The 12,776-nt window shown below is 30.2% G+C and overlaps 1 protein-coding gene across 2 annotated transcripts; it reads left to right on the forward strand.

Moving 5' to 3' along the window:
• The first annotated feature begins 472 nt into the window (after window positions 1-472).
• LOC121127157 (uncharacterized) lies at window positions 473-8,804 on the forward strand. 2 transcript variants are annotated; one of them, XM_040722514.2, is made up of 3 exons: window positions 473-495; window positions 6,070-6,290; window positions 8,681-8,804. In XM_040722514.2, the coding sequence occupies exons 1-3, from the start codon at window positions 489-491 to the stop codon at window positions 8,789-8,791; spliced, it is 339 nt and encodes a 112-aa protein (XP_040578448.1). In that variant the 5' UTR covers window positions 473-488; the 3' UTR covers window positions 8,792-8,804. The 2 variants fall into 2 exon arrangements, with proteins under 2 accessions (XP_040578448.1, XP_040578456.1); XM_040722522.2 differs by lacking the exon at window positions 473-495 and adding an exon at window positions 565-671.
• Window positions 8,805-12,776: the final 3,972 nt, after the last annotated feature.

Here is a 12,776-nt window from a genome sequence, read left to right on the forward strand (position 1 = left end):
TAATTGATCCATAACTATACAAATTTAGCCAGTTTAGTACATATTGCTTGTATTTAATTCGATGATCAATATTTATCAATGCCATGAAGTAGAATTAAATACAATATTCAGTCATTTTGTTCTCAAAGCCATTTGATGGATTTTTATAGAGATTTACATGGAAATTTGTTCATTAATATCAACAATATCAACTTAGAGCCTCCGAAAAGGCGTCTCCTTCAATTATCATGCAATTTATGGCGTTCCTGAAAATGGTCTATTAAAATAAAATACTTTTAGGTAGCGGCTCCGGTAAATTTTAAGTACCTGACAACACTGTAAGAAATATTACATGCATTTCCCACTTACGTCTTTGTAAAGAAACACATGACCTATGGTAAAAAGTATGCATCTTATAGCTTTATACTTTTGTATCAAAAAAGGAAAGGTCTGACTATGTTACACACAATTCTTCATAATTATCATTGACCGTATAAGAAAAATGGAATATGAAAGGTACGTAATTAAAAACAAATACCTTACATTCCAGTCTCAAATATTATTATTATTTATTTATTTTTTGACGGATTTTTAATGAAAATGAGTTCATTATGGATTCATAAACCTTTCGAATAACTATAGAATAGCTCAATTGAGTAAAAAATCATCCTATTTCAAAGTATATATCATGGGTAAGTCTTACACAAATTTAAGCAACTTTAACAAGTATTTTAGATATGCATTTTGGACAGATCCAAATTTTTTGGCATCTGGGTCGGATTTGTAGACTTAAATATTCGAGTAAATTTCATGTACTAAAATTTGAAAGATACTATTATACAATTTTTGGAAAATACCCCCAAAGTTTGGACATTAATAATATAAGTTTCGGATTGAGGTTACATTTTTACTAATTACTAATGCCAAAAAAAAAAATTAATAACCCAATGTTATTACTAGTAGAACATAACTTTTGTTATTATGAAAATAACTTTGGACGCGACCTTACCTTTATAGTATCTTGCAACCTCTCATCTAGAAAGAAACAGAAAAAGGAACAAAATCAGTTGGTTGTTAATAAATTTTATAGAATTTTTATTAAATAAGAGTTGATCATTTCATAGCTTCATAAGAACTAATTCGTATCCAACAAATCAATATTAAGAACCCTGATGAGAGAAAAAAAAAACAATAAACATTTTATAGCTGACAGACAAACACAGCGTATATTTTGGGGGTGTGAGTCCTTTTTTGTCAGCTGTCAATGCTTTTGCTTCAGAATGTTGATTGATCGAATTATAATTAGCTAATTTTCAAATGTGAACAATTCTCAAAATAATTGATTAATAATTTCATATGTTGGAAGAATTGCTTAACTTATTCTGGGACTTTTTTATGTTTCTTTTTGGAATAAAGGTTGCGTGATTCAATAAAGGTAACTCTGTGTAAAACAACCACATGATGCTATTGTTTATGTAGACGTCACTCCAAGCACTAATCAAGATAAAATATATTTTGTTTATAACTGAGACTAAGTAATACCATATGCTTTTTAAGATCCAGAAAATACCTTAGATCTTTTTATGATCTGTAAAAGTTTTTATTACCAGAGGCCAGTTTGGGTCTCGAATATTTTCTGATGATACAAGTTTATTTAAGCCTTACGAGAGTACTTTGGATCGGGATCCAAGTCCTGTCCTATCTGTAACTGGGAGGTATATCTCCCATAGGGGGGCGGGGGAGGAAGTGTTCCTAAAGGGACCCCAAACTAGACAAAACTAATTGAAATATAATTATGTGAACATTCACGTTAGATTTCAGACTGGAAATCCTAGACTGATATTAGATTGTTATAATATCAACCAATTTAATCCAACTTCTATCTGGAACGGTCTTGTAGTAATATTGGTTCTAGATACAGTCCTACACCATTTTTTATTTATTTTAGAAATGAATTTGAGGGGAAGGGGGAAGGACTAAGGAAATTTTGGATTATCGATTTTTTTATTTGGGTTTACAGTCTTCATTTCAGTTTTGATCGAAATATTGCTGACCCTAATCATTTTCTCATAAATCCCTTTTTAATCTATTTAGAACACATTTGATTTTCATGAAGAAGGTTGATACATTTTCTAGTAATGTTAACCCTCCGTTATTGAACTGGGATATTAAGGACACCAAAATTAATAATAAAGCTTATTTTCCTTTGAATCTACATTTTATCACAAATACTTGCAGTATGCTCTTGTGACATTAAGTAAGACTATATGCAATTCTTATAATATCTTAAAAATGTATTGCTTACATTGTATTTTTTAGTACATTCTGCATTTTTTTTAATAGAAGTTATTCATTTAGATTTTTGGATTCTTCTTTGTTTTTTTTTTCAATGTGAGGTTTGAGGCGTACGACTTAAGTTACAAAGTTATAATATTGTAGGTATGATTGTAAATAATAAATGTAACCTCTTTAAAACTGATACGTACTAATTTGATTCCCAAAATTCGAATAAATTAATGAATATTTCGTAAAATTTTTAATTAATATGAAAATTTAATAATTTTACTCTAAGAATAAAAAAATAATATCTTATTTAAACCCCAAACTCTTGTTGTTAAAGTTATTTTATTAGAAAGATATATTTTTCTCGATACAATGCATTAGTACAGGTATTTTTTGCATTTTAATTAATTTAAAAAAATACAAAAATGGCTTGAATAGTTAAAAAATGTTACTAAATTTAAATGATGTAGCTATTAAAATTGTTCAACAATTTATCATGTATTTAAATATCTTTTATTTTTTGGGTTTTATTTTTTACTCTGTTCACTAACCGCGTTATACAAAGGGATTTAATGATTCCAACTGATAAAAATGTTACGGTCTTTTGGTAAAATTTGCCATTATTCCCTTACACGTCATAAAATGCAATTTCTAAGATATATTTAGAAGTTTCACCTTCTTCCTAGAGACTAACACTAGGCATTTTGTGCCCCTCCCCTTTCTAACCTTTAATCTAGTGGTTCCCAAACTTTTTTGAGTTCGAAACTTTAACTATATGGTCCTTCACATCTAATTAAGATATGGTTATAGAATTTAGGGTACATTTTATGCAAAGGGCACATTAACCCTATAAAGTTCAACCCAGATGCAAGTTATTTGGCTATATTGATCAAAAAATTAAATTTTAATTCTACATATATTGAAAAAAATAAGAAAAAAAATAAGAAATACAACAATGAAATAATCCAACATATTGTAAATATGAAATCAGCAAAATACAGACTACTTGGAATCATTTTTCTATTATCAATTGTCTTTTTTGCGGTAAAGAAAATCAAAATTGAGACGCAGAAACAAATAACATTAGGGGAAGTGGATGTGCAAATAGGTTTATAAAAAAATTAAGGTCTTAATGTGACAGATATGCACTCTACATTGAGCAAAGTAAGTCTAGTCTATTTTTAATTTTAAACACAACAACTAGAAGATCCTCCTACAGGTGTAGCCACACTCTGTATTTATTTTTGATATACTTGCTACACAAAATGTCTTGTCACATAAATAAATTGAACCAAATGGTATAAGTAAATCTAAAGCTGCTTTAGCTCATTCAATACAGAATTCGTCAAGTGTTTTTGAAACAAAATCTGTTGCAGTGTTTAGTCACATTAAAGTTCGATATGCTCATCTTTCATATCAAACTACAGATAATTAGCTATGACAGTAAAAGGGACGTGTGTAGTTATGCTTTAATGGAAAATACTTTTTAAAATGATACATAGGGGACTTATAAAAAAATATGTAGATTCATCACTATTTAAGTTTCAATGTCACTCAAATAATTTTAATTTGAACTATATTTTTCCTTTTTGGAAATAACCTCGTTAACTCATACATTGTGAACCACTGCTTTAATCAACTCATTAAACTTAAACACCTCTATCTTCAACCTATTAATAAAGTCAAGTGTTATCAATAAAAACTGAAAGAACGTATAAAGAATAATTATTCTTAGAAACATGTGGGGAGTTGGCATTTGCAGCTAATTAATTATGTCTAATTTATCAATTAAAGTCGAACCTTAATATCTCGACTTGGTTCGGTTTGACTCAGTTCGTCTCATGTCAACACAACACTTTCTAAAAGTGAAGTGCTAATTAACCCCAGTTTGGACATATATGGGGACACATCTAGTCATTTATTATCGGAGGGATTTCATTACGTATTTATAACCCTTCGAGGACACACATCTAGTTATTTATTTATCTAAGGGGATTGATTCCTTATGAATTCATAAGTCTTCCAAATAACTTGTATGTACATTGTACTAATTTAGTAAAAATGCATCCTATTATAAAGTATAATATGGGTATTATTTACGTTCCTTTAATTGGGATGAGCAAACTAAAAAAAAAAAAAAAAATACTATCCCTAAGGTAGTGTAAAAGTCTGTAGCATGTTTTAAAAAAAATGGCGCACGCTGAGAATAATTTTTACCGAGTTCTCTATTGTAGTAATATATGCAGCTATATTTAATATTATATTATTAGCATAAAGAGAGTTGTAACATTTTGCCGCAAAACCGCACCACTATCTGTAGCCTTGCTTAGAATTTAATAAAGAGCTCTTCAACTTTTTTTATAAATACAAACGGTTAAAGATTTTTCCAAATTTATTTTTTCAGTACAAATTATAAACATATACAATACATCTATGTGACTACCACGAGCACGTTTACAGAAGTCCAATCGCTTAACCCAATTTTTCACTACTTTTTCAAATAAATTGAACATTATTGCAGAAATTTTGGGTTTGATATTTTCTCTGAGCTCGTCTAACGTGACGGGCTTATCGGTGTAGACCAAAGACTTCACATGACGCCTCAATAAAATAATCTATAGGCTTTAAATGGCACAGTCGAGGAGGTTAATCAACTGTTCATTCCACGAAACAACACGCTCACCAAATTTGCTTTGCAATAAATCGGTTGCACGGTTTACTGTGTGACATGTGGCACCGTTGTGTTGAAATCAACTATCTGCCAAGGCCGATAAACAAAAACCCTTTATCATGGTGCGATAACAATTTGTATTTACAGTAACGTAGCGATTATCATCATAAAAAAAAAAAAAAGATGGCCCAGTGATCCCTATAGCATGAAGTCTACAACAAACAGTAATTTTTTCGGGATGCAATGATGTCTCGTGAAGGACTTGTAGACTGTTGTCTGAATAATAACGCATATTTTGCTTATTAACAAAGCCATTGAGCCAAAAATAAGCTTCACCACTGAACGGTTATTTCGATGAGAAATTTAGATCATTTGCTATCGTTGAATAAGTGGAAATCGCTCCATTATGAAATATAAACTAATGAAATTTCTAAAGAAAATAAATATAGTGTTGTTTTTTCCCTTATGGAAATAAAATGCCACCATGAAAAACCATTTATAAATAAACAACGCTTATGACCTACTGGTCCAAGAGAGTTGTACTGATGTATAAGTGAAAAAGGGATCTGTGTAAAGAAAAAAACCTATAACCTATTAGAAAAGAAAAGACGGTTGATTTTTTCTTCTTCATTATTTAATAAGTCGTGGGTTTGTTATATTCTATCTCTAAAAGAAGAATTCTTTTTCTAAATTGATTAACTAATGAATAATAACATTAGTATATATGAATTGAAATAATTATAATATTTTTCCTCCCCGAATGTTATTTTAAATGTACTAAGTTCCCCTGTTTATAGCAAGTATACATTTTCCAACTCAATAGGATTACCATTACTCCATCTGACTTAAGAAGTGTCTTTGAAGTAGTCCGTATACATAGATTATATTTCTTTCTCTAAAAACGACGAGTTTCGAACATATAATAATTAATTGATGATGGGTATGTTGTCCATTGAGCTGCGTCACTTTATTTAGTTTTATGGAAATTTAAACAAAATCGAATATTTTAGACTCGAGCTGTTTTCTAACTCTGAGGCGCATCTCCCTTACAAGTGGGGGGGAGACATGCTCTTTTTCAACCCCCTGCTATATATAATTTTATGTAATTCCTAAATAATATTTATCCATAATTATAGAGAATACATCTGATAACGGGAAGGATGAAGACGCCTTTGGGATATCCCAAATTCAAATAATTATTCCGGACAAAGGCACATCCGAAGAAACTCCAAAGAAGAAGAAAAACAAAAAGAAAAAGAGGAAGGATGGAAGTAAGGATGAGAAAAAGAAACTACCACACTCTGTGGTTTTGGCCCGATGTCTAGGCACTGCTCTTAAACTTGTCAAACATCATGAGGTATGATTTAAGTATAAAAATAATCTTAAACAAAAATCACTAAAAGGACAAAAAATACAAATTGATTTTTTTACTTCATATTTACGTAACCCAATAGTTAATAAACATATTTGAGTCACTTATACACTTTATAATCAAACTTAAACTTGTGGGATGAGTTAATTAAGATACCCACGTATTATAACTTTAGTTGAGGCTATTTATTTGAATTATGATACTTAATAGGATCCGATTTGACGTGTTTCAGGGGCGTCTGCAGGATTATATATGGGAAGGGGGGTGGGGGTTGTCTTGGTCTTTGGATTCCCCCAAAAAAAAAACCATCTACAGCTGTTCACAAAGATTAAATTTTTGGAAAAAAATAAAAATCCGTGTCTATTTACATAAAATAATTTATTTTTTGCAAAAATTTTTTAAAAATTCACAGCTGTTCACAAAAAATCGAACCATTGAAAATAAAATTCAAATATTAAATTTTTAGGAGAAAAATTTCAAAAATCTGCAGTTATTCACAAAAAAATTTATTTTATTTTGGAAAAAGTAAGAAAAATTAAATTTTTTGGGATAAAATTAGAAAAATTAAATGTTTAGGACAAAATTTAGAAAAACTAAACTAATTTTCAAATATTAAATTTTCTTTTAAAAAGTAAAAGCCTCTACCATGCGGATGCCCTTGCCTTTCGCAACCTTTAATTCAACTAGTTATAAAAAAATAATTAACTTTAACTTCACTAGTTAAAAGGATAAGTTAACTTGCCCATCACTGAATATAAGTGTATAATTTTACATAAGGGAAAGGGGGGAATGTTCCATAAGTATTTTATTTCATAGCTAGACTTAAAATTTTTGGTATTATACAAACTCGCAATTGAAAAGGTTGCTGAATAAATATTGTTTATATTCCAATTATAAGCAATATACGGCCAATTAAAAAATCAAGTAAATAACTTATTAAGATTAAATTTTACAAGTATCTTGTCTGGCATATATTAATTATTTTACTATGAAACATAATGAAGGTCATGGGGCGCCTGCTGCCTGATATCCAAATTTATTATTGTTATTTAAGCTGTAGAACCATTAAAACTTTCTACCTCAAAATATTTGCACTCAAAAGACTTTTTAAAAATTCACAGTTTAACGGTATAACTACGATTCAGTGCCATATTTCAAAATGAAAAAACTATATAGATGAAAATAAAAGTACCTAAAAAATTGATGCAAATATTTCAGCATTTGAAAAAGGACTTATTTATTACTTTATCTTGATTAGAATTAATAAAAAATTATATCTGCATAAAAAAATCGACTAAAATGAAGGTAATATTATTCTTATTTTTTGTTCAAGTACTTTGTATCCTAGCTGAAACTATAAAATATACCTAACATTTTAATTTAAAAAAAATGTATTTAAAAAAGGTCAATTTTGATTGATTTTTTGTTAATATAGTTTTTAATATTTATTAAGAAATTTTTTAATTGATAGTTTTTTGAACTGATAAAAGATTCAATTTTTCCCCCCGGAATATTATTGTAATCTATATTTACGCAACCTGACTAGTTTATTATTTTTAAGTTTTTTAATAAATATGAAAACTAAATGGACCAAAAATCAATGAAAAACTACATTTAAAAAAAATAAATTCAAATATAGGATATATTCTATAACTTAAGGTAGAATATGGAGCACATAAAAAAAATATATTAGCTTCTAAGGAATGTCCTTCATTTTACTCGATTTTTTAGTGGTTATATTCATTTTCTATTAGTTGTAATCAAAATCATGTAATAAATTAGATATTTTTCAAATTCTGAAATGTTTCTATCAATTTTCATCTATTTAGTTCTTTCATGTCGAAATATGGCACTAAATCGTAGTTACGCCCTAAAAACGTGAATTTAAAAAAAAAAGGGGCTTTAGAGGTTGAATTTTTTGAGGTTGAAAGTTCTAATGGTCATATTCGTGTTCTACACCTTATATAACTATATTAAAAGTGTGTTTTAGCCTGCGGGCAAAAATGCTGTTGCATGGTGTTTAGATAATTTATTATGAACAAATGTTTTTATTGTCCTAGCCATACTAAAAATCAGAGGAAGAATGCTAAAAAATGGGATTTTTACAGGGTTTAGTACTGAAAAATTTCCCTTAAAGTGCAGATTTCATATAACCTATATTTTTCTTGTTGCCAGAAATAGCAATAACCGGGGCCCCTGTACTCTCATTTAGTCCCACTTTATCCAATACATGGAATAATCACTCATAATTTTTATTCCCATATGAGGGAAACAAAGAAGGAGGTATTCGTTGTAACAGAAGATTCAATTTTATTTTGCAGTATAAGTACTTATCCTTCACCTCTTCAATAATATATAAAAATTAATATTTTTAGGCACAAGAGAGACAAAAAATCAAAGATGAAGATATTCGTCAAAAGGCTTTGGAGCAAAAGGAGAGAATGAGTCAAGAAAGACCAGAGAGGTTTTCAAGAGTGATTCTATAGGAAAATGTACAATTTATTTATTTATTTCACCTTTTTTTTCTTAAATTTATTTAAATTAAGTATATCATGACCACATCATTATATAATTCGGTTGTATTAGAAGTATAATGTCCAACCATTTTCCCCCTTCTCCTAAACCTATTATTTAGGATGGGCAAAACGTAGAGAAAAATGAATGTTTTTTCTGAGTAGTAAAGGAGAAACGGGCTTACATACAGTCTGTTTTATTTTTTTTATTATTATTTGGATGATAATGTTATTGGGTTGGATATATGAATATTTTATATTTGTAAGCCTAAATCTGGTGCATAAATTTTAAACTAATATTTTTGTAATTGCATCTTTACCAGAAATTTTTTGATAATTCTAATTTTCATAGATTATTTACTGTGTAAATAAATGTTAAAAAAGAAAGAAAAGTATAATTTTTTATGTAACAATAATTTAGGACCCCCCCGTATAATGTATAAAAATTCTTTTTTGAAGTATTTTTATTTCAATAATAACATATATTTCGTAATAATTAATCAAATATACATATTTTAAAAGTGACTGCAGATAATCTTGACTAAGGAATGCTTAAAATTCCATCACAAAAAAATGTCTTTCTTGATAATTTTTTTACCTTAACCTATCAGCGTCTACAATAATAAACAATGTGGTATACAGATTAAAAAAATAAAAAATGGATCAGCAAATCATTGATCTTATTTAGTGCTATTTATTTTTTAAGGTGAAAAAAAATTAAAAAAAGGTTTTGTGATGACATTTATTCAATAAAGTCATCTGAAAGTAATGCTTGGTACAACTTTTATTCAGTATGTGAGCCCCTGGCTCTAATAATTGCCTGAATCCCTTACTGACCTTGACTATGTAGTCAGACTCGAACCTGTTCTCCTGTGAAGAGTAGCACACACCCTCGCCTCCAGACTTGCCTTTATAGAATATTCCAAACATATAGCGTCTGGAGAGGAGGGTGGCCCCAAAGTTGATGTCCCAAAAGTCCTGAACGTATTCTAGCAAGAAGGCCTGGGTCTTAGGGACGGAGCTTTATTTGTTATTGAAAAAAAAAGTTGTCCTCCAATTTTTATCTGGCCTAAAGCAGCACTTTCTTACCAAGAAGTATCTGTGTTGAGCTGTTTTTTTCCTGTCCGCAAAAATGAAAAGGCACCCTTCGCCTGTGCTGGCCACTGGATTTTTTTTGTTCTGAAGACATTTCTCACTGAAGCTAAGGCATTGTTTGGGTGTGCAGCTGTTCTGCTTACTTAAAGTGGTATCATTGTTTAAAACTTTTTCATAAAGGAAAGAGCAAAACGTTACTCGGATTTTTGTTGGTCTTGAGAAAATTTAAAATTTTCTTTCCTGTATCTAATTGTCTTAACTTGCTCTGTTTTGGGATTTGCACCAATTTAAAAATAATAAAATGTATACCACGAGATAAGAACTAAGTGTAGCCTCCGTTGACCCCTTTAATGGGCTCGACTTAGGTTCAAAAACCCGTGCAAGCCCTGAAAACTTGTACCCGATCGAAATTCTTGCATTCCAGGATTATTTAGTTGATGTGGTACTTTTTAGTGTTGTGAGGACACCACATGACCTTTGACTTAAGGTAGCTCCAGACAAAATAATCCATCAGATTCAGGTTAGGGGGTTAGGTGGCCAATTGGAAACATAGTCGTAGAAGAGTCGTTTGGGAGATGTGACAGGGATCAGAGTCTGCAACCCTTCTCATGTAGATTTCTGTCATTTTATTGAATTTACCTCAGAATTTCTAATATTCAGATCGTTATTCACTAAAATCATACCAACTGCCAAACTGTTTCTTGCATTTGAAAATGTAAAAGGGTATAAATCTTCTGGTAATGACTCGTTTGACTGCTAAGTTAAATGTTTTTAGGTATATTTCTCCACTAGGTAGGCATTGTGTAATTTTGCCATCATACATTCCGGAAAAATCCCAAAACTAAAATTTAAAATTTCGTTATTATACCCTGTAAATATTGAAGAGAAGTGCAATGGATCAAGGAATGGATCATATCTCTTTTCGAATAAACTATTTATGTAGGGATAATTTGGAGATATGAAGGTGTGATATATGGTACTGAATTTTTTAGCCCCTAATCCATAAATCTGCAATCTTATTAAGCATAAATATCTTTAAGATGTTGTAGATGTACCAAGCTATCGTAATAAACGAATAAATATCCAAACTATTCATTCATAATAATAAGCATAATTATTATTTTTGGATTTGTAAACAAACTACCAATAAATAAACATCACTCATACCCCATTGACTTCAATTCCATCAAAAGTTATAAGTAGGGGTGGAAAAAAAATTATGTTCAATTATCATATACTTTTTAAGGAAAACAGTTGGAGCTCGTTATAATGACAAAAATACACCATCTCAAATTTAACAGAGACTAATCAACTCAATAAGATTCATTACTAGTGAATAACTATATGAAGGCTTCTAAAGACAAGACAAGAAAAGGTCGTACAAAGTCAGTAAGGGTCAAAATAGTATCGAAAATTCCTTGAATTTGTCAGATAGAGTTGCACTAATTAAGGATAAGTAAACATCATAGTATTACAATTACTCCATTTCACCTATGTATCTTGTTTGAAGTCCATATACATAATGTATATTTCCTTCTCTAGGAATGACCGGGGTGCAAACTTAAACACATTGAGTTAAAGGAAATAATTTATTCTGTGCTCATTGTTCATTGAGCTACGTCATTCCATTCTATTTGTTAAATTAGCCTCATTTTCAGTTATTACACACTTTCAAAAGACAGCTGACAAAATTTTCATGACAATCTGTTATTTAGTTTGTGAGTTATTGTATCAAGTGTGAAGCTACATTTGTTATTTATAAAACAAGTGATGAAAAAAGTTTCATATTTAAATTTGACACTGCTTCTTGATGGAAAAAAATGCTGTTTAAGCTAAGCAATGGCTTAAAATGTGTTATGGGGACTTTATTTCATCAGAAACAATAATTACACGTTGGTTTGCTGAATTTTAACGTGGTCGTAGAGGCACTAATATTGCTAAACGCAGTGGACCTCCAAATGAGGCGATAACAACAGAAAACATCAAAATTGTTTTGATTTATCAGAAAGTGGATTTGCATGAGTTAGTTGACATCGTAATGATATAAAAAAAGCGCCGTGTATTGAAATTGCATGAGCCTATGCCTATGAAAAAGCTCTGTTCAAAGTGGTTAGCCCATTTGCTTACTGAACAATGTTTGCCCATGTTTAAATATAACAGACCGAAATTCTTGCATCCGTTTGTGAAAATGGATGAAACATGGAACAATCCCTTACAGTCCCCGTCCCATCCAGAATCAAAACGATCATCAACTGAGTGGACGGCAACTGGTGAATATTGTTCAAAGCCTCCGAAATCACAACAGTGAGCTGGAAAGGTTTTGTCCTCGGTATTTTGGGAAACGTATGTCATAATATTCATAAACTAACTTAGGAAGGGAAATACCGTTAACTGTTAACATTTTTTAGCGTTATAAGAGCTTTTGAAAGACGAACTGACGGGAAAACAACCTCACATTAAGAAGAAGAACATGCTGTTTCAACAGGATAACGTACTGTCAATTCAATCAAAACAGTAGAACAACTTTATGAATTGAAGTTTGAATTACTTTGCATCCACCTTACTCTCCAAATTTGGCTCACAGTGACTTCTGCCTGTTCATAGAACTAAAAAAATAAATACTTGCGGGTTAGAAATGTCGCTCCAATGAAAAGTTTATCGATGAAACTGAGGACAGTTTTGAGGCTAAAGATAAAGCGTTTAATAAAAGTGGCATTTAAATCTTAGAGCGGTGCTATGATTATGTTGCTCTTGACGGGATTTAATGAATAAAGCCTATCTTGAATGAAGAAAAGCGTGTTTTTTTATTAAGGCCAGGACTTTTTCTGTTATTTTTGAAAACATTGAATTGAAATCCCGATAT

The sequence above is a fragment of the Lepeophtheirus salmonis genome, chromosome 1 (genome assembly GCF_016086655.4).
Source record: "Lepeophtheirus salmonis chromosome 1, UVic_Lsal_1.4, whole genome shotgun sequence".
Taxonomy (NCBI): Eukaryota; Metazoa; Arthropoda; class Copepoda; order Siphonostomatoida; family Caligidae; genus Lepeophtheirus; species Lepeophtheirus salmonis.

Bases quoted from the DNA above. Each gene is read 5' to 3' on its own strand.
- LOC121127157 (XM_040722514.2), top strand. The intron at 6,291-8,680 runs GTATGATTTAAG...TAATATTTTTAG, and splicing joins AACTTGTCAAACATCATGAG to GCACAAGAGAGACAAAAAAT.